The 27,749-nt window shown below is 52.8% G+C and overlaps 5 protein-coding genes across 5 annotated transcripts; 3 read left to right on the top strand and 2 right to left on the bottom strand.

The window, feature by feature from the left end:
- Positions 1-500: 500 nt before the first annotated feature.
- COCSUDRAFT_43530 (hypothetical protein) lies at positions 501-5,285 on the bottom strand (the record flags this gene model as incomplete). The annotated part of the gene is made up of 10 exons (XM_005645700.1): positions 501-602; positions 871-960; positions 1,546-1,752; positions 2,102-2,247; positions 2,581-2,767; positions 3,232-3,347; positions 3,733-3,905; positions 4,285-4,492; positions 4,839-4,935; positions 5,139-5,285. 10 exons carry the CDS (start codon positions 5,283-5,285, stop codon positions 501-503), a joined length of 1,473 nt encoding a protein of 490 aa, XP_005645757.1.
- An 822-nt stretch (positions 5,286-6,107) lies between these two features.
- COCSUDRAFT_30343 (cytochrome-b5 reductase like protein) lies at positions 6,108-8,371 on the top strand (the record flags this gene model as incomplete). Its single annotated transcript, XM_005645699.1, has 8 exons — positions 6,108-6,302; positions 6,487-6,596; positions 6,678-6,840; positions 7,057-7,188; positions 7,558-7,656; positions 7,818-7,886; positions 7,979-8,095; positions 8,246-8,371. Exons 1-8 carry the CDS (start codon positions 6,195-6,197, stop codon positions 8,369-8,371), a joined length of 924 nt encoding a protein of 307 aa, XP_005645756.1. The 5' UTR covers positions 6,108-6,194.
- A 530-nt stretch (positions 8,372-8,901) lies between these two features.
- On the top strand, positions 8,902-15,612 carry COCSUDRAFT_67124 (hypothetical protein). Its single transcript, XM_005645698.1, has 12 exons — positions 8,902-9,283; positions 9,446-9,571; positions 9,691-9,909; positions 10,010-10,104; positions 10,417-10,542; positions 11,360-11,450; positions 11,782-11,898; positions 12,484-12,585; positions 13,213-13,359; positions 13,922-14,003; positions 14,404-14,534; positions 15,016-15,612. Exons 1-12 carry the CDS (start codon positions 8,972-8,974, stop codon positions 15,061-15,063), a joined length of 1,596 nt encoding a protein of 531 aa, XP_005645755.1. The 5' UTR covers positions 8,902-8,971; the 3' UTR covers positions 15,064-15,612.
- Positions 15,613-15,794: 182 nt separating this feature from the next.
- COCSUDRAFT_48314 (protein serine/threonine phosphatase 2C) lies at positions 15,795-23,250 on the bottom strand (the record flags this gene model as incomplete). Its single annotated transcript, XM_005645697.1, has 15 exons — positions 15,795-16,370; positions 16,881-17,011; positions 17,346-17,484; positions 17,784-17,991; positions 18,294-18,461; positions 18,747-18,965; positions 19,241-19,400; positions 19,711-19,877; positions 20,199-20,309; positions 20,562-20,698; positions 21,069-21,234; positions 21,553-21,726; positions 22,240-22,342; positions 22,658-22,830; positions 23,173-23,250. 15 exons carry the CDS (start codon positions 23,248-23,250, stop codon positions 16,186-16,188), a joined length of 2,319 nt encoding a protein of 772 aa, XP_005645754.1. The 3' UTR covers positions 15,795-16,185.
- Positions 23,251-24,084: 834 nt separating this feature from the next.
- On the top strand, positions 24,085-26,879 carry COCSUDRAFT_17991 (hypothetical protein; the record flags this gene model as incomplete). The annotated part of the gene is made up of 7 exons (XM_005645696.1): positions 24,085-24,473; positions 24,701-24,832; positions 25,038-25,191; positions 25,388-25,477; positions 25,769-25,933; positions 26,185-26,339; positions 26,717-26,879. 7 exons carry the CDS (start codon positions 24,085-24,087, stop codon positions 26,877-26,879), a joined length of 1,248 nt encoding a protein of 415 aa, XP_005645753.1.
- Between the last annotated feature and the right edge of the window lie 870 nt (positions 26,880-27,749).

The raw sequence follows: 27,749 nt of genomic DNA, 5'->3' as shown, positions 1-27,749 counted from the left end.
GCGTATTTTGCATTGCTGCAGCTACGCCATAGTGAGTGTCATACTCACCATGCCTTGAGACATTGCTGCATGGACCAGAGAGCAGAGAACAGACAAAAACAGGAAGGGTGCACAAGGAAATAGTTAAGTTCATGGGCAGGTGAGCATAATTTGTCTCCTCACAATTTAACGAAGAGAGCCCTCAATGGCAATCCTATGTGCTCAGAGCATCATCCGTCATAATCGTGTGCTGCTACTTACTAATCCGCCTCCATGCTATATTGCTGAATCTGCAATCTCTGTTTCCTTGCTGTCCAATCACAAGGAAGGCCTGCAGGCTCAAGACACTGTCACCAGAGGCTTTGCTGTACAGCAAAACGAATTTGTACATGCGGTACCCAGACTTTCTTTCAGCCGCTAGCATTGAAAACATGCTGGCTCAACCAGTGTTCCCTAGCCGCCAACGGTTTCTGTCTGGTCTGCATTCTCACACCGTGTGCATCAAACGCCAGCTCTATCTTTCAGGCCTGAGACCTCTGGATACCGTGGTTGCCAAACAACATGTTCACCAATCCTTTGGAGCTCTCAGCTGAAGAGCTCTTGGGAGCCTCCATATATATCTCCTGCAAAAAGAGAAGACAAGCACACTCAGCTCCTGTACACACAGCTCTGCATCTGTGTTGACAAACCGCTACTCTGATGAGCATGATTAATTTCAAGCAAATCGCTTTCTATGACAGATGCAACCCCCTGCTCGCGGTGTCCCGCTAAGATTGCATGGTGGGCCCAGGTGACTGATGCCCCCGATGACAGGAGGATGATGGTGTTTGAAACTGGCGGGACAGCAGCCCGAGCACGGGCTTGCTCTGATGCGGAAGCGGTCTGGCATACCTTCTTGATAATGGGGCATGCCGGCCGTGCGATGGGTGTATACTGTTGCCTCGCCATGCTGACCTGCACATCATGGTACAGGTCCAGAACCTGCCACACAGCAAAAGAAATTTTATTCAGCTCAATAGCTACCTCACTTACACAATACCTGGTCATGTCTGCCTTGTGACTTTGCCATGCTTGCAAAGAGGTTCGGGCAGGGCAGAGCTAGCCAGCACCAAGAATTTTTCAAGCACGCCCTCAAAATTCTGCAAATGGTGAGTCTGAGAGCCTAGCGTTATTCCAGTTGTTTGACAGGACTTTCTGGGAGACATGGAAGGGAGCATCAGGCTACAGGCAAAGGTCTGCTCAAGAGACGCAGCTTCATGGCAAGTTTTGTCTTTTTTCTATTAGTCAATGGGGAATTTCCGCTGGCGGAAGGCTGTTTCAAAGTACTGATCCGAGCATTACTGAGCAACTTGCCCAGCGGAGTTGCATCGACTCTGTCGCGGTGCTGGTCGCTGCTGCGGCAAGCCAATCCGTTTGAGGAGGGGAGGCCTTGCATGGATTTGGCTAGTCAGTGAAGGGGTGGGATTTGAGGTGGCCTTCTGCTGTTTGCCTGCAGACACACCTTGCCTCTGGCGGGAAAAGTGTGCAATAATAACAAAAAAAATGCTAAAGGGACGATCTGCAGACCTGGTCAAAGATTGCTTCGGCGGCGGAGATGGCCAGTTCTGGCACGGCGGAGGGAACGCGCACGGCGAAGGCCGAGCGGTGCACGGCGAAGCTGAGGTGGCGCGCTGAGTCAGCGGCTTGCGCCACCCGGCCACCGTCGGGGCCGCGGAATCGCTCGTCAAACCACGGCACGTCCTTCCGCAGCATTAACATGACCGGCTCGTACCCCTGCGAGCGCACAGCAGCCGCCAAGTAAACAGCTAGGGCATTGATCAACTCCGCAATGAGGGGAGTCAATTCACCTCATACAAGAATGAGTCAGGCCTGCAACAGTATTTTTGCTTATGATGCACAGTGTGGAAAGGGTCTTTCTTTAGTTCCCTGCAAGATGCCTCAGGTGTGCCTCTGAGACGCGGTGCGCATGGTCTGGCAGCTCGTGCTGTCAAACACAACTTGGTTTGAGATGCATAGTGGCAAATCTTCTTGCATTGAATTCATGCCAGGAAGTAGACGATGACAGACAGTATGACTGACTGACAAGGGGTGAAGCCTTCTCAAGGTTTTGATATTACAGCACCTCCTCGAAGTCGATGTCTGTCTCCACATCTGTCTCTGCCCAAGCGCTGTAGTTGGTCGCCCGCACTGACAGCTGGCCGGGGCTGCCGTCGTGTGGGATCATGGCCTGCCCCTCCCGCAGCGCCTTTACCGCCGCTTTCTTCCCCTCTGCATGCCATAATAGATACCATAAGTCTGCCCTGTACGTCATCACTTATTTTAGTGCACTTTTGGTACAAAAGTACGAGTTGCACAACAATGTGCAAAAATACCAGCTTGACCTCTTACACATGAAGACGCCTGAACAGGAAGGCACAGCCGCAGAGACAGGGCGGCTTGGACATTCTGAAGTTTTGGGCAGACAAGGGGCAGTTAATCACCTGAGGATCTGCCAGTCCAATGGTTCAGATGCTGGATTGTCTTGATTGATAATGGGTCACCCGTGCTACCGTGGAGTCAAAGCAGCAAAAGGGGGGTCAATCAAGAGGCTTCTGGGTTCACCTGAGACGAGGCGTTTGGCAACGGCAAGGCCCTCTTCTTCGGAGGCGGGTGCCACGTCCAGCAGCGGCAGCACTAGCGCGAAGCCGCCCTGAAGCCGCTCCTGCAGCTGCTCGCGCTTCTTGGGCCGGAGCAGGTCCATCGAGAATTCTAATGATGGCAGCACGTCCACGTCCGCCATTAGCACCACCTGCGAGAAGATGGCAAGACTCCACTGTAACTCTGGTCCGCAAGGATTGGCCTGCATGGGAAGATGCTGTCAGGTGCTGCATTGTCCAGCCTGGCAAGAGGACACTGACGGCGGGCATTACACAAGGTTTGAAAGAAAGTTGACTGACTTGTCAAAGGACCGCCAACAAGTACCAGTATTATAGCCTCATGGCTATGCAAAATACAGTATATGTGTAGAGTACGGGCCATGCTCAGATCAAGCCTTCATGGGAGGACTGTGATACTGCAGAGCAGGACATGCCTGCTCCAAGCAGTCTTTTGTGGGAATAGTCGACTGAGAATGTAGCTTCCCCTCAAATTCTGCTGGTTCTCATGTGTGTATAGAGTGAAAGAAGCATCGGGAACCGGAGTGGACCAGCACGGGACCAGCAAAGAGATGAGTAGCAGAGCTTGCAAGCTGATCTGCAGGAAAGCAAAGTTTACCTCCGTTTTTGCGAGCTCCAGTGCCATGTTGCGCAGGGCGTTGGTGGGCGGCAGCGCTGCCCAGAAGGGGGAGGCCACCTGCTCCGACACCAGCTGCAGCTCCAGCTCGCATGAGCCTGCAGTGCCAGCATGTGCCTCAGTGGGCACAGCACATGCTCCGCACTTGCCTTAGGGGTGGAGAAAATAATCAACACTTTAATCAATTACCCCTAGTTGCCTGCGCGCAGGGGTTACTGAAGACTTCTAGATAGGTAGTTAGGTAGTCTTTAGTACCCCCTGCTGTGCGTCAGTGAGTGGGGTAGGGGCAACTATCTGCATGTCCACATGCTGTCCTAACGCCATACCTTGTACCTGCCCGCTCCTCAAAATTACAGAAAAGCAGTTGGCAGTGCAATATCATGGCGTGTGTATAGAAAAGAAAGCACCCATGCAACAGAGTAGCTAAAATGCTTTGAGACAGACACAAATGATTAGGTGATGAGAGGGGTTCGAGGTGCGCACTCATCGGGTCCAGGTCATCATAGAAGCGCGAGACAAGCTTGAATACGTCGCGCATGGTCTGCCCGTGCACTCGCTCGTCCCAGGACACAACGGATCCTCCCATTAGCGGCACATACATCACAGCCGCTAGCCGGCCCGTCCACGCGCGGCACTGCAGGTATAAGAGGTCCAGCCTGCATGCAACGCATGCATCACATTGGAGAACGGCAATTCGAAGCGCCATTGAGACACACCCGTTGAGGGCCATCAAAATGATGTTTGCCTGCAGGGTGAGAACCCTGGATACACCAATCGTGACATGCTTTTGCAAGGCTCAGCGGTGTGCTGAGCAGTTGGTCAAATCCTGGCCAGACATCAAGCCCCAAATGTGCCTAGGACACTTGAAGGAAGTCATTCGGGAGTGCATCAGGCTGTTGACATTTGCATGTCCCAACAATCTGCCACAGTACCCTAAAATAGTCATTCACTGGAGAGTCCAATGATGGTACAGTATCTTTGTATTGTATTGCTCTCAAGGTCCTGCTTTCAAGCCTTGGCAAGGGGGCTGCGCACCTCTCAATGGGCAGCTGCAGCACGAGTGATACTTCGTGGGTGATGTCATGCATGAACCGGCCGGGCTTCCAGCTCTGCTCCAGCTTCAGCTGAGGCAGCACATCTGCGCTCATGTTGCCGCACTCCTCGCCCAGCAGGAGCTCCGTCCTCACCAGAATGCCCTTTGGGGGCTGCGGCGGCAGCTGAGCTGGCGGCGGCTGCTGTGCGCCTGATTACAACACAGACATCCTCTCATAAGCGCATTTCTGCCTGCCTGGACAGCTGGACTGCAAGAACGTGTGATAGCAGAAGCCATCTGACTGCCAGACCAGCATTGGAGGCTTGCATGGAGCGCTTGCAATTTGGACAGTAAGTCCACATGCATGCTTACAAATGGTATTGAGCCAGCTCCGTCTCAGCATGATTGGCTGCCGCTGTGATGAGATGCGGCAGCCAAGAAGAAGGCAATTCCGAGAATGCCTGTATTATGCCAGAAGTTTAGAAGTCTAGAAGAGGCATGGCGGTGTGGGAAATTTATGCCATGGGAGTGCAAGGTGGGGCATATGCGTGCGCACCTTGGCGCAAAGGCTTGCCCTGTTTCCTGAGTTTTGTTGCAGCGCTTGTTGCAAGCTCTGCCACTCGGCGGTCCTGCACCTCCTTCGACAGCGCCCCCTGCAAAGAGAGGTGCTGTCTCATCAACTTGGCCGATATGCTTCACCATGCTTCAAGGTCAGTCATCTCAATGGAAACTATTGTGAAACGGCTCGGGATCCTGAATTGCTTGCCAGTCAGCAGCCGCTTAGATGCATGCTCCCCCTGACATGCATTGCCATAGATCATGAGAGGGGCATGTGTCATTACAGGGAGGAGCACACCTCGCTGTGCGCCCCTTTGCCCTTCGCCACATGCATGTGCATCCTTGTGCCAGCTGCAGCTTCATCAAAGCTGCCTGCATCTCCAGGGTGAACATCTGGTCGCTGCATGTCTGGCAGGAATGACTGGTGGCGGGACACATTATACATGTTTGCCTGCATGACAGGTAATCACATGAGTGTCTGAATGCCATAGGCTTGAATTCAATATTGCAGCACATCTCAGTCTTTATATTTTTGTCCTGATCATTGCACTGATGCAGATGCATTTGCTCCTGCCCCTATATTTTGGACCAGGTAAGGAATTAAAAGTCTCTACCGCTGCCAGTATAATGACAGTGAAGATGGCAGCGCTAGCGATCTTCTTGGTAGTGCAGATTCTTTGTCTGGGGGTGCTGCTGGTCCTTGAGGAGCCATTGGAGGTGCAGTCTTCTGAAGTACCTTGCCTCCTCATCCAGTGCGTTGCCTCAACTCAGCTAGCCTACCCATGAAAGGCCCAGCGCATGTTGATAGATCTGAATCTGTATAATGTGTGTCGATCGCTAATGGGTATAGGCTGGGTTTCGGCTCAAGGTACTGCAACTATAGGGCACATCACCGTGCAAGCATGACTGCGACTTTTCTGGAGCCATCACCCGGACGTGTAATTTTCCGGGCATAGAATCTACCCATGCGAAGTATCTCAAAATCTTATCATGTCTTAGTATAAAATTGACTGAGTAATTCACAAGCCATCTTGCATCATACTTTCTTCTAAGCAATCAAAAAGAAGTGGAACCTCGCAGCGGGTGAAGTCTTTGCAGAACCTGTGCTTCACTTAGAATGATAGGAATTTCAGCTTCTTTCATTCCGTGATCAGCGGTGTGATGAAGGCCTGACTCAGAGAGAAGCAAAACCCTCCTTGAACCCTACAGGCCTGTTGTGGCATGGCTCGACGATCTTTCCTGTACTTAATTCTAGCCAAGCCGAATACTTAATATGATGTTCTTGAAATACAGTTTTCCTTGATTTTGGTACAGTTCTAACCTCTAGCCGATCTCACATTTCTTTTGTTAGGCGATGGCTAGCCTCTTTGGAGCACTTCGCTCCACACTAGGAACCAAGCTTTTCATCAGTGGTGCAGCAGGTGCAGCAACATTGACAGCACTCCAGTCAGGGTGGCTCAAGGTAAAGAAGTCATGTTCTCACACATCAGGATTGCGTTATTAACTTGATGCTCACATCACATCAGATCCCGAGTCAGACGAGTCGTTGCTCAGCAATCTCCAATTTAAAAAAAGAGAATCACTATCGTAATTTTCTTGCATGGGCTACCTTACTATTTCGAAGCGGCCTGTGCTTGGTATCACAGGATGCCAGAGCTGAGCAGGCCCCACCTGCAGGAGCCTTGGATCCCAACGAGTGGAGGTCATTCAAGGTTGTCTCAAAGGATGTGATCACCCACAACACCTCTCGACTAAGGTATGAACCTCCCTGCTTGTCGAATTGCTCTCACAAATTTCTCAGTGAAGTAAAGGCCACTTTACGCTTTTGCTTTCACAGGTTTGCCACCCCGGACCCCAACCAGACAAGCGGCCTCTTTGTGGCTTCCTGCCTGCTTACACGCGCGCCGATCGGCGCCAAGAAGGAGGATGGAAATCAGAAGTTTGTCATCAGACCGTACACACCAACTTCTGCGCCCGATCAGAAGGGTCATTTTGATCTGGTGGGCAGTCCCATTCCCCTGCCTGTCATCCACTGCAGTCTGCAGGCCATTCTATATCCCAGCATCAAACTCTCACTGAGGCCTATGTCCTGATGAATTGAGGTGCATACTGCTGAAACAGGCTTTGCGCACGGGGCACTACCCTTGCATTTGCATGACATCTATTCAAGTTGCTGATGGCTGCAGAGCCCCAATTTTTGAAACGGTTCAATGCAGGTCGTCAAGGGGTATCCGGACGGCAAAATGTCAAAGCACATAGTCAACCTCAACGTGGGGGACAGCTTGGAGTGCAAAGGGCCCATCTCCAAGCTGCGCTATAAACCCAACATGAAGAAGAAGATTGGCATGGTGCGCTCATACTCAGCAACAGCATCAGGGGATTGTGGGATGCGAGTCTGCTTGACCCCACAGTGCACCCCGCATCTCGAAACGATATTGCTGCATCAGCATGGTGTCCAATCCTGATGTGTAAATTAAATTGGTCACCAGTGAGCACTCCGCCCAACTTAGAGGAGTACCTGAGAAAATGGGGCCAAAGAGATACAACCTGCCCAAATCCATATTGAGCTGCACAAAGACAAGATGGGGAGCTTGAAACAACAGCAAAGTTACTGATAGATGAAGAGTAGAGACTACTTGTCCTTTAATCAAGTACCTATGTGCCCTATGTGCTCAAGGACTCTAGTTATGTCACCGCTGACAGATCCCTGGATGCAGATTGCTGGGGGCACGGGGATCACGCCTATGCTGCAGGTGGCCAGCGAGGTTCTGCGCAACCCAGATGACAAGACAGAGGTGTCTCTGGTATTTGGCAATGTGAGTATTCCGCTCCTGCTCGTCCTGCCGCTCACCGTCTCTTGTGGCTGTCATGGGAAGAATGGTCTCACGCAACTGATTTGTGAGTGTCTTGCACAATGCTCTGGTGGCAAGATCCAACCTTGAAGATTGTCGCCTATACAGTCTTGCATGCTGTGCAGGTTTCTGAGGACGACATTTTGCTGAGGAAGGAGATCGATGAGATGGCGAAGAAGCACAGCAACTTCAAGGTGCGGTGCTGGCTTCCCATGTTAATATCAGCAGTCCCGTGATGCTCTGCTGCAGCTGGTGTGTCCCAAAGCATTTTGGGTGAGATGCGCAGGTATACTATGTAGTGGACAAGCCAACGAGCTTCTTTTGGAGAGGGGGCAAGGGTTACATCACTGAGGACACAGTGAAGAAGCACCTTCCCCCTCCATCAGATGTGAGTCTGATCCTGGTGAGGCATCATTTGCAAAATTGATTTGGCATGCGACACAGATTCTGGGGGCTTCCTATTGAGCAGATATGCCGGATCTATACTGGAGTAATCCTGTTAGATACAAATCAAGCGCCCTGCCTGGCATAAGAGAATCGTTTGCATTGCCAGGTGTGCGGACCACCTCCACTTATGAAGGCAATTTCTGGAGATAAAGCAGAGGACAAAAGCCAGGGAGAGTTGACCGGCACCTTGAAGTCAATTGGGTACACCTCCGACCAGGTGTACAAGTTTTAGCCACCCAATAAATGACTGCTGACTGGGAACAGCCCCTCCAGTGCAGACGAACTGCCGATATCACCATGGCTTCATTTATTTCAATTGGCAAGTCCAGATCATAAGAAACAGAGTGAAGCAAAGGAAGGATCAAGATTGGGTGTAACACGATATGGGGTTCTTGAGACGCCCCCACCTTTTGAAACGATGAACTGAGAACCCAGAGCATTAGGTTGCAGCAACATTCGACGGAATGATCGGCCTTAATATCTCATGCTGACATCGCCTTGGAAACGACATGTGAACTGGATATTACTCTGCCATCACCTGAGAATCATGATCCGAAAGGTGGGTGCATCGCTCCTGTATCAGTTAGCCACACGCACGCAAGCTCGCAGCGAGCGCCTACTTCTTTGTGAACCACGAGCAAATTATTAATAGCCATGGCACAGCTGTCACTGCGCAGAATCGCCGTCGGGCGATATCGATGATTGGGGTGGGTCCAGCAGTCAAGTTTTGGCTACTTTCTCAAATCCACTTCTGGTGGCAATGGACGCCTTGGCATCGTGCTAAGCACTGCCAATCAGTTGTCTGCCAGGCACTCGTTAAAAGGTCGCCGCCATGGTTGAGGCGGAGGCGCCACCAGCTGCTGAGGGTCCTGTTGATGAGGCACCTGTTGATGAGGCACCTGCTGGCACCATCGAAGAGACGTCTGAAGTGCCAGTCAGGCCTCCCAAGAGGATCCCGAAGCCCATCAGGGAGAACATGGTGGCACAGACGGATGCTTTGGCCGCAGAAATCAACACGCGCAAGGCCCGAATCGCGAAACTCAACGAGATAATCAAGCTCAAGAGGAGTGGTGGTCAGAGCCCACAGGAGGAAGGCAACAGGAAAGAGTTTTCTGATCTCAGGAACCAATTCAAAATTATTCTGGTGAGTTGCAAATCTCCTTTGCAATCGATCCACTTTTGATGGTTGCTCATCAGCCTTGATTTTTCACCAAGATTGCGCCAACCCGGATACGGCTCATTCAAAGACGGATGTTTTCTCCTTCGTTTGCTTACTCATCAATTGTCCTTGCCATTTCATCTGCAGGAAGAGAAGAAAAGGCACCAGGCGGAGCTGACCCATGTGGCCGAGAGGCGCAGCAAAATGAGGGAAGAGACGCGGCAGATGAAGAAGAATGCTGGCATTGGAGATGGGGGCAAGATTGACGATCAGGTGATGACGCTCGAAGCTCCCTTTTGCATACCGTAGCGTGGCTTTGCATCGCCTGATTGATGATGAAGTTCGAACGCACCCTGACTGCTTGTTACACGTGCATGTATGTCCTTTTATAGGTCCAGGAATTGGAGAACAGGATTGCCCATTCTTCCATGCCGCTGGCGGAGGAAAAGAAGGTGCTGGCGGAGATCGCAAGACTGAAGGCGTCCCGGACGACGTTGGCAGCTTTCGAGGAGCGGCAGAAGGCGTTGGAGGCGCTGGACAAGGAAGGTGACGCGTGCAAGAAGAAGGCACAGCAGTGCAGCGATAAGCTCACCGCCATCCAGCAACGCCAGGTAAACGTCGTTTTGTGCTTAGATCATGATTGAGAGCCTGAAGGGAACATGCAGTCTGTATCTATGTCTGTTTCTGACAGGTCGCCTCTCTGCTCTGTAGGACGTGCTGAAGAAGGAGCTTGACGAGATCAAGGCCAAGGCGGCGGAGAAGACTGCTGACGTCCCCACTCTGCTGGCTGAGAGGGACAACCTCCGGTACGTCTTGTTCTCCAAGTTGAATCCAAAAGTTATGATCACTTTCCACACTCAGGCTGAGTTCCCAGCAATCCTTGATAGTCAAACCCTCATGCTGAGGACAGAAGCAGGACCACACCTCCTAGGCTCTCACTCGTTTGAATGCACAAGTTGGCACAATTTGACACCGCCAGCAAGCTGCTTGCAGGGTCGGGTCATTGGCAAATTCTGGCTGGCATGCAATCTACGCAGGCTCATATTATCTCAGAAATATCCCCCTTGCTGGAGAGGATTTGTCTGCAAGGCAATAATGGTTTGGCATGTTGTATGCAGGGACATCGTCACCCAGGTGTACGCCAAGATCGTGGAGCTGCGGGCTGACTTCAAGGCCGAGAACGAGAGGTATTGGGACCTGGAGCACGCCTGGAGGCTCTGGAACAAGGCGGACAGAACCCGCAAGTATGCCCCTCTGCCCTGCTTCATCAGAATGCAATGTAGCAAACCAGGATCCCCCAGGCAACTAGGCAACTGCACCCTCGTAGTGCCTAGTCTGTATTAAGGCAAAACAACTATGTATTTGCCACGGGCTGGGCCTGTGCATGTGCCGCAGGTTTGGCCTCCGCTTCTGCAGCAGCCAAGCCCTGAAATGTCCACACCTTCATTCCCAGCAACCCGTAAATGGTGCTTGCAGATTGACAGCTGTAATTCACGTGGCATGCATGTGTCATGTTGTTCCGATGGCCTGTTGTTTTGTTCTCTGGGGAGCACTGTCTTTCCCCTTCATGAAGAGGGTCTGACCCGCCAGACCTGCAATGGTCATTTATTCTGTCTGCAGAATGCCATGTTTGGTGAATTGCAGAGCTCCGCAGAATTTAGACTTCCGTCATCTGTGTGAGGCCAGCTCCTGCAGGTTCATGTAGGTGCAGGCAGTGAGCCTGTCCGAGGCCCTGCCCACACCTCTTGAGTGTTAAATTATCTAATCACCAGTTTCTCTAAACGCCATCAGCGTGCTGCTCACTGAGCGTTGCGCCTCGTTCCCAGATTGAATGTGAGAGGTCTCTAAAAGGGCAGACCCCCACATACTGCTGCTTTGCCGATACACCGAGAAGCTCTTGGGGCCATTATCCAAAACAGCAAGCAGGCTTCTGCGCTGCAAGTGTGTATCTACCCTCATGGGAGCCCGTTCTCAGTAGCTGTGTTAAACTAAGGAAAAATGGCGTTCTTGCGCGCCCTGCTGTGTGTTCAATTCTCTCACACATGTGCTGTGCTGTTGCAGGCAGGAGGCCTATCTGAAGGAGAAAGAGGAGGCTGACAAGGAGCGTGCGAAGGAGGACGCCTTCGTGACCGGCGACTTCTTCCATGAGGAGGTGCGCAGCTGCAGGCACTTGCAAGCTGTCAAAGTCAATTCCTTCCCAACACTGCGCCACACGCTCCAAAGGTTTTGGCCATCTAGTCTTTTCTGACAAGCCGCATAGGATGTTGCTGATCGATGTCGACCTAATTGATGAGTGGGTCGACATGGTTGGTGATGAGGGGATTGACAATGATGGGTGATTGCAAAGAGCTCATCCTCTCGGCATGTAGAGGAATAACGGATGCAAATGATCAGCTCGTTTGTGTGAGCAGCACATTTGCATTGCTGATGACAAGAGGATGGTCCGCGTCAGCAGCCGCTGAAATCCAGTTGCTGTGCTGCAGATTGCCTGCTGCGACCAGCTGACGGCGTACCTCTCCAAGTTCCTGATCGTCGACGCTGAGACGGCTCCCGCCGATGCCGCGGCCACCGTGGAGGCTGCCAGCATCGACGGCTACAAGGTGGGACCACGTCATTCTGCCTCGATAGTCCGTCCGATGTAGAGGAGCGCCCTGAGTGGGCCCCACATTCTTCTGGCCAAATCTGAATTGAGCTGCAAAGACAGGTGCTGGGGATGACGAGATAACAGCAGATATTTGGATACTCGAATGAGTAGAGACTAGGATTTCTTCAAGCAAGTGCCTGTGTGGGGGCCTGTGGTTTCACGCTCTTCACTTACAGCGCCACCATCTCTGCTTTTCTGCCCAGTGGCATCAAGGACCCTCGGTGCATTTCAAATGCCCAAATGGATGTTCTGCTTTAGCAAGCTACAGGATGGTTAGGGGTACAAATGGGCAATATTATGGTGGCACTGAGCACTTAAGGTACAGTGCTGCAGGAGAATCACACAATCCATGAATCATCTCTGTGTAAAGTAGGCAAGGCAGACGAGGCATACTGCAGAATATGGGCAGTCTTGAGCATGCAACTGTGTGGGGACACTTTTGCTGCGGTAAACAAATCTGTCAGAATGCTCAGGCACCTATCTTTATTCAGGAGAGATCACCAGGCTGGAGCGCAAAGGATAAACTCTTGTATGTGAGCAGGTGTATAAAAGGAAGGACGAGGACGCTGACAGCGTGTGGGGCCTGAGCGCTGGCAAGAAGGGCGGCAAGAAGGGCAAGAAGGCTGCCAAGTCCAGCGAGCCGGTGCGCCCCCAGATGCCATGGTGCAGATTGCTAATGCCTTGCATAACTGGCGTTGCTGGGTCTTGAAACCCCATTTGCTAGGCTTCTGGTCCATTTAGATGTCCCACAGCGGATAGGCAAAAAAACAATAGACCATGTTTGCACTGCAAATACAGATGAGTGATTGTCTGGCAAGAGCACATGTTCAAAGGAAGCCTCCTGTCAGTGCCACAGACAACCTGTCAGGCAGACATGCAAACAACAGGGCAGATGTCAAATCAAACACTGAAAGTGCGTGTCTTCCTTCTGCGTCGATTGCGAACCTGTGCAGATTTGTTGAGCAATTGCGTGACTGCAGTACGGAAGATGTAGTTGAATATCAGGGCTATTTGGGGTATCCTGATCTAGTGGGCAGTCCAGCTCATCTCCTGATCCGATCGTGTTTGTAGCCACGGCATTTATGCCATGGAGCTTTGTCTTTTGGCATTCTGCCTAAAAGACGTGGATAAATAATGCTACTGGTGATACTAGCAAACTTAATAACCATAATCACTACCATTGCTGTTGGGTGTTGGTGTTTGGCGCTCGCGCTGCCGTGCATGTCTTGCATTCTCTGTTATCTAATTCTGCCTCTGCTGGTGCTTGCAGGCGGAGCAGAAGCTGACTCACTCCCTGGACAACATCCAGGCCTTCACCAAGCTGAATGTGAAGATCCCCATGACCAGCTCCGAGGTGCCAGCCGCGCTCGAAGTCATCACCGCCCGCAAGGACCACTACCTCAAGAAGCGGGCCGAGGTGCGCCGCACGCCCCATCACACTCACAGATTGCCATTCGTATCAATTCATGCTTGTGCGTTGCAGGCATCTCTTGATAGCTTCCCTGCAGCCTTCCCTGTCATGGCACTTTCTCCACTAATGGCATGTCAATTCCCATGGAATCCGAGTTTACAGATTATAGACTCATCAATGACGGGCTTCGGTCAAGGCTTCATATGTATCGCGTGTTCTACAGTAGGAGGGATAGGCTGTTGCCTTTTGAACTGGTGGGGCATGCACACATGCTGAGGCACAATGTTGTGGGCCCCTGTCAATAGGAGGGTGCTTGGACAGGACTGGTGGGTAGCAGACATTCCATGCAGGACCTTTACATAAAGACAGACAAGTGTGCTTCAATGTGATTTAGGAGACATGCTAGACTTTGTGAGCATCCAGAAGGGGTGCTGCGCAATGTCATCTACTGTTTATCTCGAAAGAATTGTGCATCAAATATAGCAGTTAGTTCAGAATCAATCCTGACAGAAATTACAAATGCCAAAGAAGGGTACCTGAGTATTGGTCCCCTGTCGTGCCTGCGCAGAAGGTGGAGAGCGGCGCCGTGTACAAGAGGAAGCACGAGGCCCACGAGAACGGCAGCGCAGCCAACGGCCACACCGAGACCAGTGCGCTCCCTCCCTAAAGCCCCCTTGACAGCGTCACATTTCCCCGCTGCAGTCCAGGGTCTTGAAGTGTGGCGCGTCACCGAAAGCCTCAACCTCAGTGAGACCATTTGGCAATGAGCGCGGACATGTCTCCACTTTTGGTCCTCCCGGGGCATCTAGGCTGGGAGAGGTTTATAGTGAAATACGTGTGACTCTTGTGATCGTTGACCGAGCGATTGTCCCTCAGAGCATATATGCCAAAGATCCCGCTGATCACCTTGGTTGGAGTCTCCCATTAACTTATTCACTGGCAAGAAATACATTATCCGACTCCTTCTCACAATTGTTGACTTCCCAAGATTTCTTCTCCGATGCAAACATCCCCAGATTATGCTCTTTTTGACTAATCGCTGGCGCACAGGCGGCAAGGATGCGGCTGTCGCAAATGGCGAGGCGAGCGGCGACGCATCTGAGGAGAAGGTGAAAATGAAGACCACCGTCGGCAAGGACCAGTCTGTGGAAGTGGGCCTCTCCATTGCTGGAGACCTTGAGGTGAGATCTGCCTTCAGGTCCAGTGCGAGTCATGTGCCTGTCTGCTTCCTCAATGCCCATTCTTGAATTTTGCTGGAAGTTGAACAAAAAAGACAAAGCGGTGCTTGTACTGTTGATGAAGTCTGCTACACATGCCACCTTCCTCCCATTATCGGCGCTCGCTGTGTCTTCATATCTGCGTTCTCTCTTGGCTTAATATAAAACGGAGAGACGTCTGCTTACATGTCTCCTGATCACGCGTGGCATCTGGCGGAGAGGGTTTGCAGGGGTGATGATCATGCGCAATGACACAAGCGGAAGGAGACAAGCATGGGGACTTCCTATGTGTATCACAATCATGCAGTCCTGTTCCAATTTAGGGCAGCTGCAGAACATGCAAGGACACAACAAACAACGGTGGATTGACAGATGAACAATAACACGTGGCTCGACGTTCAGAGAAACGCAGAGTTCCTCACCCCTGGTTCTCTTGTGTGCGCAGGATGACCTGATGTTTCCCAAGCTGGGCGCCAAGCTGGGCGCCAAGTAGCGAAGGCCAGCGCTACAGGGGAATCCGCGCGCCGCAACACCAAGTGATTCCCCTCACCGGCCCAAGTTGCAGGGTGGATCCTGCAGATGACAGCCGCCCAGCAGCAGCTGCCCAGGGGGCTTTGGCTGTGGCTCCTAGCGACGCCGCAGCGATGCTTTCAGTTGGGGAGGAACTGTTTTGCACTGTGTGCACCTCCTGCTAGTTCAGGGGACTCGTTGCTCTGGCAAGACATGCTGCTCGGCTATGTTGGTGTCAGGAATACACAAGACGCTGCTAGCATGCAAAGCGTACTCTGTTGGGTGTGAGACTTGCACGTGCACTGGGGCACTGCATATAATGCGTGTGAGAATTGTCGGCGTCAAGAGTTGGCACTGGTTGCATGTTGGGTTGGCGCTCAAAACAATCAGCACAGCGTTTCAGGTCAGGTGCACGCTCGTGCGGCTGGCAGTTTTGAGGGCTGCCTGCGACATTGAACAAGTGCTGCTGGGGAGCCCACATCATCATTCAGGTCTGTGGTTGTGCTGAGAGGGTGTAAGAGAGGTGGCGCATAGAATCAGCTTGTTAATGTGTTTGTCTCTGCAGGGCATAAAAAAAATTGACTTTCCAAGCACACCTTTCCGGCCCCACAATGCATACCCTCCATGTGGCTTGGGATTTGCTTCAACATGCTCACATGCCACACCAGAGAGGCTGGCCAGCCATACACTAAAGTATGATGGTATCAAGGCCAAGTACTTGTACGTTTTACACTGATCGGTACTTGCGCAAAAGGGCAAAGAATATCGGTGTGAAACCATAAAAAATGGGGTCAACGGCTGTCTTGTCATCATGACCACCAAAAGAAATGGGGAACAGCTTGGAGCACGCAACAAGCCAGTGCGCTGTTTTTCTCGCTTGACCAAGAAACCAGAGGTTTCCACCCCAATCACTGCTGTGGCTTGGGTGCTGTTGCAGCGCTGCCGGTGCCGCTTCCGCTGCTGCGGAGGATTCCATGCTGCACTTGCCATTCGAGGCTTTTGGGGCAGCGCCAATGGGTAGGCACCATTCCTCCCGTGGGTCACTGCTGCGGCTTAGGTGCTGGTTTTATGGCATGCCCTTAAGAACCAGAGGATTCCACCCCATTCACTGCTGCGGCTTGGGCGCTGCTGCAGGCGTGCCGGAGCCGTTGGAGGCGGCAGCGCGGCCGGGGAAGAGCTCAGAGGCTGCCGCGCCGCCGCCCTTGACACGGCCCTCGCCCATCTCGATGCTGGCGCGGCTGCCGGCCGGGGCCTCCGCTATCGCCGACAGCCGCCCCGAGCTGAACCGCTCTGCGCATCAGTGAGACGCACATCAACGTCAGCTCACTGCCTTAATGAGACGTCGCTGCCCAAAGCCGAATGCATTATGCAGCCGCGGAAAACCCAGCGTCAGCCGAATGCCCTATGCCTGATTGGCTGCTCGGGAAAGCCCATGCAAGGTAAGGAGTCTCGGGTTCTATCATAGAACTTCTATGTGACAAAATTTTCTAGCTGCAGCCCCCTCTACCTTCGATGTGATGCGGGCCCAGGAGGACAGGACGAATGGGCTGACTGCATCAGCTGATCGGCTTTGTGCACCAGTGGAAACAGCCCAATACATTGTGTCTAAGTCATCCCGTTTCACCCACATATCGCTCATGGCTGCTGGGCAGAACCCTCCCAGATACATCGTTCCGAAGCTCATGAGAAAAGGGCCATGCGGTGGCATAATGCCCTTCAATCCAATGCATGCCAGGGGCACTTTACCAGGACGGCTATTTCATACAAATACTGTACAAGCGATGGAGCCAAGAGTCGCACCAGCAGTGAGGGATGACTCGGTGCTGGAGGACGCCCTGTCAGCATCAGGTGAGTCAGCACCGGGCAGCGGGGGTGGCGGCTGCATGTCCTCCACCCTTTCGCTTACCTTTCTGTCTGAGCTGGGCTCAACCCTGCAGATCAAAATTCAATTTGAACAATGAACTCAGATGTGCAATTCTAAGTCATCGTCACGTTGCCACAGACGTGCGCTAGTGTCCACAGCACATGATATCTCTTCTTGATGACTCGCAGTCAGAGAAGGTATCTTCATACAGCATGGCCATGGAGGCTGCACTTCTGCACTTTATCTGCACACAAATGATTAGTGATTCGGGCTTGCACTAACGCAGTGTCTCCCCATAAGTGCAGGGGTATTGACAGTCTTGAAGAAGTGCTGGTGACCCCACAGAAGCTTTCCCTAGAGTTCAACCAAGGTATAAGGTGGCAGTGTGGACGGGTGCGCACGTGCGGCGGCTGTCGCTGCCGTAGTGGCCAAATTTGCGCGCGTAGGATTCTTCGCTGGAGGCCACCGCCGCCGGGAAGTGCTGAGAGATGCTCTCCTTCTCGCTGCCATGGGACGAATCGTCTCCCGTGATGAGCGAGCCTGCCACACCCTTCTGTCAGTGACTTCAACCCATTTATCTCAACCCTGAAATGTTCATAGGAGCATGGGAGCACCCGCACTGGTTTAATGAAAGGATGCTCTGCCGTTTGGGCAACTGCAACTTGCAAACAACGTGAGTGGGATATTGCATGCTGCAATTGCGCATGCAGAATGCAGTTGGGGCTGTAGCAGAGCAGGTCTGCAATCAGCCGATTGGGTCCAACAAGAGGTGCTCCCCGACTTGAGGGCTTTTCAGTGTACTCCATCAATTCTTATCACAATCAGGTAACGACTCCCACCTGCATAGGGGCCAAACTGCTTGGCGAACCCCTCCTGCGTGTGCGCAAAGTGCGCCTGGCCAAAGCGCACGCTCGCATCGCCAGCGCCGGGCCGGTGCGCGCCGCGCTGCGACCGATCGGCGTTGCGCGCGGCCGCGAGGGCGGCCGCGACCTGCGAGGTCATCTTGCCGGCCTTCACCGATAAGTCTGGCGTCGCCGGGCTCGGCACCTGCGCACATGGCATAGAATGGCTGGGACTGTAGTTTCATAGTCGCGGCCTTTGCCCGATGTGGCGCAGGAATAGGAGCAATCAAGCTTTGCTGCAGAGAGCTCAGAACTGCGATTCTGAGCTGCTGTGGACTTTCTTCGCTTCAGTCAGAAGCACAAGCACAATGGGAAAGGCTGCAGCATTTCACAGAATGGAGGAAAGTTGCCATTCGACAGCAGGAGGGTGAGAGAGTTCAGCAATGCAGTAGATCTGTGGTACAGAACAGAACAGAGCTGCTTCATCGCAGGTGAGGGGCCACGCACGTGCGATGGCCGCACGCCAGCCTTGACGGTGTAGTCCATGACGTCCGGGTGCGGCCGCCGTGGTGACGGCGCCGGCCGGCCGCCGTACGCCGCCGGGATTGGCTTGCCCATGTCTGCACCGGCGTTCTCTTCCGGCGGCGGCGGAGCGAAAGATATGTGCCGCGTTGCCTGCACATTGGGCACAGAGTGGCTGGGACCACGTTTGTAAGGATGGCCTTTGCCCAGTACGGTACTGGCACCTCAGTCCCACTGCACATGATGGGAAGCCCTGGCAAAATGTCATCTTGCACGATAACATCCCAACAGGTCGTATAATGAAAGTTTTATGCTCCTCAGACGGACTTCCGGCGACACAGCAGCTAGCGCCACAAACTTGCAGCGGAGCCTGCATCAGTGTACGAGCCAAATTTGGGCTCTTTTATGGCCATGAAAATGCTGAGCTTGAAGGCTTGCCTTCGCCTTGAAGCGCTCCTTGGAGGCGACTGCGCCAGAGTAAATTGCAGGGACCATCCTGCCCGGCGGCGTTGCCTCCTCAGCTTCCTCGGCCGCCGCGCCCTTCTCAGCGTCGCCGTTGAGATGCGAGGCGAAATAAGACGCCAGGTCGACGCGCGACGGCTCCTTGCCGCACTTGCGCATGGAGCACGCCTCCTTCCAAGCATCCACGGCCGCCTCCTGCATGGAATCAACCAAACACAAACAAGAATGGAAACTTCCCCTCCCTCGAAATGCGCGAGCGTTGACCAAAGACTTGCTTAAAGATTTCTTTCACAGCACGCCCATGGCCATGCAATTTGTGGCCTTTCATTTCGACAGAGCCCAGTCCGAGAGGGAAGGGCAACACAGCAAGGTCGCATACAGCTGGGTGGTGTAAAGAGGCACAGGCCAATGCCACATGTGGGCAGTGGCTCTCTTTGAGATGCAAGGGGGGCATGTGAATGGGCATGCACCTGCGAGTGGCGCAGCTCAGCGCCGAGGTCTTCCTGGTACCAGCTCGGCACGTAGTCAGGCTCGTCTGACAGGCCAACCACCTGTGCGTAGTCGATGTCCGCCACAATCTGCACCTTGCCAGGTGGAACATAGTCATCCTCGTCATTAGTTGGAGGTGGCCTGCACGGAGAGAGAGCTGTGTGAGGCAAGCTCTTCTGTGCTTCCTTTGCAACACAGCAGGCCATCTTGTCCTCGCGGCTACTAGGGCCTGTGATGCCTGATATTCTCTGGTGGGCATCAGAGCTGTACATCTCCTGCACTGCTCCTAGGTGTGCAAAGCAAGCATGCTGCTGCTTCCACTAAAACCTGGTCGGATGTGAAAATTATGCACCTGCCATCTTTGAAAACATGGCGATCAGTAACAGGATCAAGCTTCATCGAGCTGTACAAGCTCTGTGGAAACAATGCGCAGTAAGGGGAGGGAACGCACGCGGCACAGCACATGAAGCCGCCCTTGCTCTTCCCCTTCCGGTTGACGCCTGCGGCGGTTGGGAAGTCTTTCTCCGGCGGCAGCAGGTCCAGCACGATCACTGATGTGTCGTCCTTGAGGCCTCCATGTGCGCGCTGAATCGCTTTGATCAGCTTGTCCGGTGCTTCCTGCACTCACGCACATATTCAACTCAGAGCATGTCCGGTGCACTTGTTTCATTGCTTCATTGGTCTCATCACTGCAGCACTCTCCATGCTAGAATGGCTGGGGGATGCCTGGGGTCTGCTGTGCCGTTGCAACCCGCTGATGGTACATGCACGGGTTTTCTTCTGGTCCTGTGCTCTGTGCATTGGGAAGCTACACAGGTACATTGCTGCAGCTCCTTTTTTTGTAGAAGATGACATGCGCATTGGCATTAGGGTGAGGTGATGCTGACATGCATCTTAGATAATCCCAGAGTGATGCTCATGTGGAGGGGACGCGCGCACCTCCACGGACCAGCGGCGAGCCATGCGACTGACGCGAACCATCTTCTCGAACGCGTCCCAGACGCCGTCGGACGCCACCAGCACCCGGCCCCCAGTCTCGGGCACTCGCACCTGCGAGCAGGTAGAAAGTCAGATCTGCTCGGGAATTTGGCCCATTACACACCTGAAACAAGCCCCTGAGTGTAAAGAGCACCTCACGCATGCAAGAAGTGCATGGAGGCAGAGTGCTGCAGAGCAGGGTACAACTGAAGAGTGTCAAGCATAGCATGCGATCATATGGCAGGCAACCCTGTCAGCGCTGAAGTAGGCAAGCAGATAGCAGGGTAGCTGCACTTTCTTCAAGCGGGCTGAGTGGGCGCACACCTGCATGATGTGGGGGATGGCAAGCACGATTGCACCCACATCAAAGTCTCCAACGGCCCTTGACAGGCAAAGTCCCCCCGGCCACACTCTCAGGGGCCCCCACCCCTGCGCAGTTGGCCCACTTGCAGGCCCAGACCCTGCGAAGTAACAAATATTCGTCCATCATCATGATATGTTGTGTGATAAACATCCAGCTTTTAGACATTTAGCATCTATGACCTGCCTCATTTCGCTCTCAGACGCATGCTATTCTGACCCCAGTCTGCTTTCCTCGCTGCGCTAAGCTCACTGGGGCTGAACATGACTCTTTCAGCAGTACAGACGAGACTTACAGCCGGTATACTTGCACATCCGCTTGACTGCATGCGCAATGCGTGGAGCCCATGCAGCGCTCAAGAGATTGATTGGGACACTTTACATTGCTGCCAGCTATTCACACTTGAAGGATCAACAAGCAGAGAATCCAAGCCTGCAATGCAATGCAAGCAGTACACACTCGATGCGCACCTGAGACGTCGATGGGAGCGACGAGCGCGCCGGTGCCCTCCAGTCGATGGCGTTCCTGGCGGTGCGTGGCCACACGGTGGTCCACGCTAAGCTGCACAATCTCCGCTCCAGTATCCAGCACTGCGCGCGAGTCGCCCAGGCCCGCTATTGTGAGCAGCCACCCGCACTGCAAGCACACCAGCCGATAGGTTGGAATTGGGATGTTCGCATGTATCTGTTGACTGAGTTCCGCTGATGAATTTGACAATTCTGATCTGTCACCCTTCAATGGTGGTGCAGCTTTCTATGTCTGCAATGCAGCACATAGGTGTGCTGATGCCTTACACCAGCTTGCATCCCAATGCGTTGAGTTTCTGCTGTGCCTCAGGTGCCGGAAATTCTTAGGCCATACAAGATCCAGCATGCAGCCCAGCATGAGCCGGCAGCATGAAATGCAGACATTTTTGGCCAATTACATTGAATAAGGGCCATTGGACATCTTCACCTGTATTATGATGGTCACGGTGGTCCCGGCAGTGTGGCCGGTGCAGGCAAAGGTAGCCTGCACCTCATCCAGCGCGCACACCAGCGCTTGCTGCAGCTGCTCCCTCCACGTCACATATTCCTCCCCGCTGTCCTCCGCCGGCGGCTTGCCAGGCGGCAGGAGGGGCTCCAAAACCTGTGCGCATGTGCCACCCGCCTCGTCAGCTTTTCACTAACTAGTTACGTATGTATTGACCAAGAAGAGTAAGGCGTCAGCGTAAACTTCACCTCCGTCCCCCACCATCATATCCGCTGTTACAACCCGACATGAAACGATTGCGATAACAGACCTGTCTGCGCTGCATGCCTATCCCAGTCCCTCTGTCACAATGGCACGGTGGCGGTACTGCATGCTCTGTACTGAGTTTCAGGCCTGGGGCTGTTATTTTAAGGGTGAAGGCTCTTCCTCAATTGTGCCCAGACCATGGGTGCAATACTGTTCTCAGTGCTCACACCCATCCTGCACTGGTTTGAGGTCCTTGAGAGGTGTGTTTCTCCAGAATTGAATGCTATACAGACGCTGTTTGCCCAAGTGTCCAGAATGGCTGTCATGGCTCGCTGCAATTCATGTCTGCTAGGATTCATTGAGGATAAAAGAGGAGCTTGGAAGCATGGCTGTCAAGTGAAAGATGAGCTCCACAGGACGCACCTCGCAAAGAGTATCGTGTATGTGTTGCGCCGCTGCAACGCCATTGTGCCCATCAAAGACGCAGTATAGGCCAAAAGAGGCTGTCTCCTCGTATGTCAATTGCCTGCAGGTCACACAGCAGGTTCACAAACAGCTCTCTACAGGGCAGTGTGGACACTACACCTGGGATCATGGAGGAGTAAATTGAGTGCATGAGGCAAGGCAGCGCGCCTGGGCACTCCATTCACCGCGCCATTCTCCTTCGACGCTTCACCACCCCTGTTTGAACAGGCACACGGCAAACCTTAGACAATTTGAGTATTGCTAGGGGACTTGCAAGACCTCTGACACTGACAACCAGAGCCGCAATCTTGCACTTGTCCAAGGTGGCCTTCGTGTGTCTCAGTCAATAGGAAAGAATGAAAATTGAGGAGCCCACCTCGGACAGGCCTCCTTTGTAGGATCATTCCCTCTCTCCGGAGACACACGGTCCGCAGATGTCACTGAGTCATAAGGGGATGACCGGCTGAGGCAAGTCCTGAGGCCCTTCTCATCCCCGAAGAGAAGCTCAGCAGTCGGGAAGGGCAGATGGGGCTTCACGAGGACGACATCCTGCAACAAATACTGACTTTTATGGATGGATGGAGGACCGTAATATTTTTTAATCTCAATACACGGGGGTGCACAGCATGCCTTGGGGTGGGTGGTGGTTCACTTGCAAGACAGCAACTAGGAAATATGAAGCCACTTGGACCTAAAAGCGGAAATAAGCAATGTCACCCTAAGGCATCAAGATCGCAAAATTGATTTGAATTCGACGCGAATGCCTGATAAGTCGCCACTTAATCGTTGCGATACCCTAGCTGCAGATGAGACAGGCAAGCTTAGGAGCTTGTCCGACATTCTGATCTGAGATCTGTATAATTTCATTGATTGCTTTGCAAAGCACCGCACCTCGCCCTTGAGGAAAGACTGCGCTACTGAGTATCGTACTACTGGTTGTTGTGCTGCTATCTTTGCAGGTTTGTCCATACTCCAGGCCGGTATGGACTCTAATAAAGCTACCAGCTAAAGTTCCATTCTTACAATTATTTAGGCAATACGAAGAGCGCTGGTGAGCTTGTGTGCTTCAGCCCTGGCCAGCCTTAATGCCTTTTGCTTGCCTACTTACGACGACCCTGCGGCAATCCCAGCACTGCCTGTAAATGAACTCCCTCGGCTTTGACAACATGCGAAACCTTGCATTAATTTCGACGACGATCCCGGGCGGTTTCAATTGCTCGGCCAGAAAGGAATCACATGGAGCTCACGTGAATTCTTCCCATGCAATGCCAAAATTGGCTCCGGCTGCGGAAACGGGGCCCCCTCACTTTTAAGCGGGGCCCCATACAACACAGGCGGATTTATGCTAGCCCCGTTCCTACTTGCGTACTCCTGAACAGAACACTTTCCTGCGGATATCACCCGCAACAGAAAGTTTCGTTCGCTTTGGTCAGTTTTCATCGACAACACTCTATCACGTACCTGATCTGCAGATCCTCACCTAGTAGATTGTGAGAATTCATATCTTCCCTGCCTTGTGGGCGTGAAAGTGTTACAGTGCATTAAGTATCTGCTCCAATGCGATCTGCGATCGGCCCATTTCCTGGACTACTGTCCTCTCAGAAGTCAGCATCAAAGCCAGTAGTCATAGACAGCACAGCGTTGGCACTAGGAAAAGGTAAGCAGCTTCATCCATGCAAAGACAATTTTCCATTGGTTTGTCTGACTGCAAGGAACGATCATGCTCAGAATGATGCTCTGACTATTGCTGTCCCAGGTGGGCTGCCAAAAAGAGTATGCAGCGTCACTGGCCGGCGTGCTCTGATGACATGCGCCCGGTCCAGGACGCAGGAGAATTGGCCGTCACGCAGCACACAGAGGTCAGCAGCCTTGCTCCAGTCAGCTCAGCCTTCTAGCCATGGAATACAACATGCGCAGCCCCTCTCTTCTACAGAGCCAGCAGCATTTTCGGTCAGGACCACACGACTCGCAGCAGCCCCTTCAAGGGAGAGCCAGGCTGCACCTGAAAGGCAGTCGGGGCAAGCAAGCACTAGCGGCAGGGAGTTTAACAGCATGGTGAGCAGACGCAGCCAGGAGAAGCAGGCAGAGCAGTCTGTCGCAGACAAGCTCATTGATGTCTTTGCCAGCAAGACCCCTGCGGAGTGGCGGAAGCTGATCGCCTTCAGCAGGCAGTGGCCCACCCTTGCTGACAGGTGCAGTACTGTGCTGTCCCCTTGCCGTCTGGATGGCTCGCATCCTGTCACACCTCTCCTGACAGCGAGAAACATCAAAGATGTATGTGTCTCTTTACACTGGGAATGTATCGTTCTAAACGCCAAGGGTGGGCATGAAAATACCTCTCCCCCGCTTTGGATTGCTCCACTCCACACAGAACAGTCATGTCTTGTTACTGATGGCAGCCACTTCTGATTTCATGCAGTGTGTTTGATCGCCTGGAGGAGCGGATGGCCAGAGAGGCCGATCTTAGCGAGAAGTCAAAGCTCAAGAAACTTCTGCGCCGGCTGCGCAGTGTGCACGACGAGTTGACAGAATACAATGAGCTTCTACAGAGGTATTTTCAGCTTCCGCACTTATTGTGTGTTTGTATGGTTTCAAGCAAGCAAGGTCGCAGACAGACAGTTTTTTGGCATTGGGGTTGATCAGGAAGGGGTCACCGGCACCTTCTTCTTGATGTCGATGCCTTGCATGTATCAATTCCATTGTTTCAAACCATGGGAGATGTGTTCAAAACTCATATGCGCTCGGGCTGTGTACAGTTTCAAGGGAAGGGGGGTCCATGAATGGGAGAGCATCGTGGCAGCCAACCGGCCATCGTTCACCACAGAGTTCTTCGAGCATGCGGAGAATCTGGTCAAGGCTGTGCACGATAAGGAACAAGAACAGGAAGGTGCGTCGTCAAAATCTGCCACTGTAGGCTCTTTTCCGTGGCACCCGGCCTTGTGAACTTAACTCTGTCATACTAATCCTCTGGGAATATCCCTGAAATGTTGCAATGACTGTGGACGCACGCTGTTTTCTGAAGGATTCTGGCCCTCATGACGTATAAGTAATCATGGGAGACCAATGCATGCACTGTGCTGCAGAGATGGCAGAGCGGGTGACAAAGATTCTGGCATTGGTTACTGCTTATGATGAGGTTAGTGCCAATAAAGCAGCCATGGAGGACGCTGCGCTGCAATTTGATGGTCTCCTGCAGGTTGGTGCAAGCATGAGGCCTTGCATGCAAGCAGTTAGTGAAGACCGCATTGAGTCATTGCATGAGCACTTGATGGAACCATAAAGGTTCTGAGCATGTGGGGAGTTGAGCAGGTTGTGATGCACATGATTGCAGTGACTTCTTGTTGTTCAGCGGGGCTCATGCATTGTCTGCTGAACTGCCAGAGCAATAATTTTAGCTGTGCGCTGTCAGTGTACTGCTTGCTTGACTGCCAGGGCATTGACTGTAGCTGTCACATGTGAGCGATTATGTGTGTGATGTGCTGTGCAGGTGGGCAGTCTCGAGGAGGCAGACACCAAAATTGATGATCTGGCAGCCACCGGGAAGCTGGACCCGGCCCTACTTCTCACAATGGCGAAGGCATATGCAGCGGCGAAGGAGACCGATAAAACCCAGGAAGAAGTCAAGGATATCATGGCCCACCTGTACTTCAAGGTGAGGCTCTCTTGCCTCTCGTGCGATGTCAGCGCATTGAGCCATGAGGACATTTGTTTGCTGCATGTCCGGATGATCTGAAGGGCCTCCTTGCACTTCTTCCAAATTGCGAGCTGTAGATCGCTATGAGGAATATTTATTGCTGCATGGAGGTGTGGAGTGCATGTGTTGAGGTCTGCTTGGGTCCTGCTCAAGCATCCGTGTCCTGGCCTATTTCATGGGTCGAGATTGTCTCTCTGCTCTACGTGCAGGCGAAGGAATCCTTCGCAAAAATGCAGCCCCCGGAGGTCCGCATCCTCAAACACCTCCTGTCGGTGGAGGACCCGCGCCAACGAGTTGAGGAGCTGCGCGCAGCATTTGAGCCGGGACCAGAGCTGGAGACCGCAACGCAAGACTTCCTGTCGACGTGAGATCACTCCGCATTGCCCACAACTTGCACTAAGACGCGCGTATCAAAGCTGTCAGGATGTCAGGGAGTACAGTTGCCTGTGGTGTGCACTTGCGAGCTAGCTTGTCCCTATCAGAAAGCATCACGAGCAGAAGATAGGCTGACGACTTGCCAGGGGCAAGACATCTCAGATATAACCGTTGCAATATGCAGCAGAACAGGAGAGCTGTGTCAGCGCCATCGTGTGCTGCCGTTGACCTGCAATCCATCGTCCTATTCCATGTTGCTGCACTAAATTGCTGCTCAGGCGGCATGCGCTGTGGTCTCTCGCCACGGATATAGCCAGAGTTGTACGGTATTGGAAGTCTCATAATGTCCAATGCCTGGCTGTGCAGCACGCCGGAGAAGCTCTTGGGGACGATAGAGGTCATTGTGGCTACGTATGAAAGGAGCGCTGGTAGCACCAGCATGGTGGGGCAGGCGGGGGCGCTGATGAACCCCGAAGTCATCACACGTCTCAAAGACATCCAGGCAGTCGTGCGGAAACAATTCACCTGAAGGGTGGGACCTGTGCAAACGTTAAGGCTGTGTGGGAGCCATTGCTGAATGCGGTAAACCGTTCGCAAGTTGTTGACGGTATATTTGTTGATGTGAACATCATCTGGTGCTGTAGTTGGTTGTGGTTGTTATGGCTGGTTGCAACGATCTGGTGCCAGATCTTGCAACCCGCCACCTAGTGCTATGCACACATCGGACACTCCATATTCCTTGCATGTGCGCGAGCTCAGCTAGGCGACAAATGTTGCACACTTGGGAAATTGGATATCGATATCGCAAGTTCGAAAAACCTTGTTGAACACGTACACGTAGTAAAACCCACGGCTGAGGGCCTGATGGAGGTCTTCACTGGGGATCTGCGCTGCTGGGATGAGGTGTGTGGCCGCCGGTGCTGCAGCCACTGCCCGAAGCTTCCAGGCGAGGATCTCTTAATTATTTTGCCACCTCTTGTGGAAACCCTCTGGCTGTGTGGGTGTGCGCTGCAGCTGCACTGGTGGCTTGCAGAAACGTTTACTATGGTGACTGACTTTCACAGAGACTCCCATCACCAGTAAGTGATGATGTCAGCCTTCACGGCACCATGCCTTTGGCATGGGCCTGGATTTTAAGAAAGAGAAGGAGCTCCGATGGGAATATAAATGTTCTTACAAGCAAGAATTGCACAGCCACGGGCATCACATACTGGTGCTTCTACATAGAGCATATACATACAAAGAATAAAGCAAAGGCCACATGGACTGCAAGACATAGATACTGCAGATAGTATTTTCTTCATTGGAATTGTTCCTGCCTCACCCATGTTGCAACCACAAGAAAGCTATCAAGAAGCTGCAAGGACTAGGGAGTTGCTGGGTTATTGCAGCCCATTCA

This window comes from Coccomyxa subellipsoidea, assembly GCF_000258705.1.
Source record: "Coccomyxa subellipsoidea C-169, whole genome shotgun sequence".
NCBI classification, from domain to species: Eukaryota; Viridiplantae; Chlorophyta; class Trebouxiophyceae; family Coccomyxaceae; genus Coccomyxa; species Coccomyxa subellipsoidea.
This window is presented reverse-complemented; position numbering and strand designations above follow the sequence as displayed.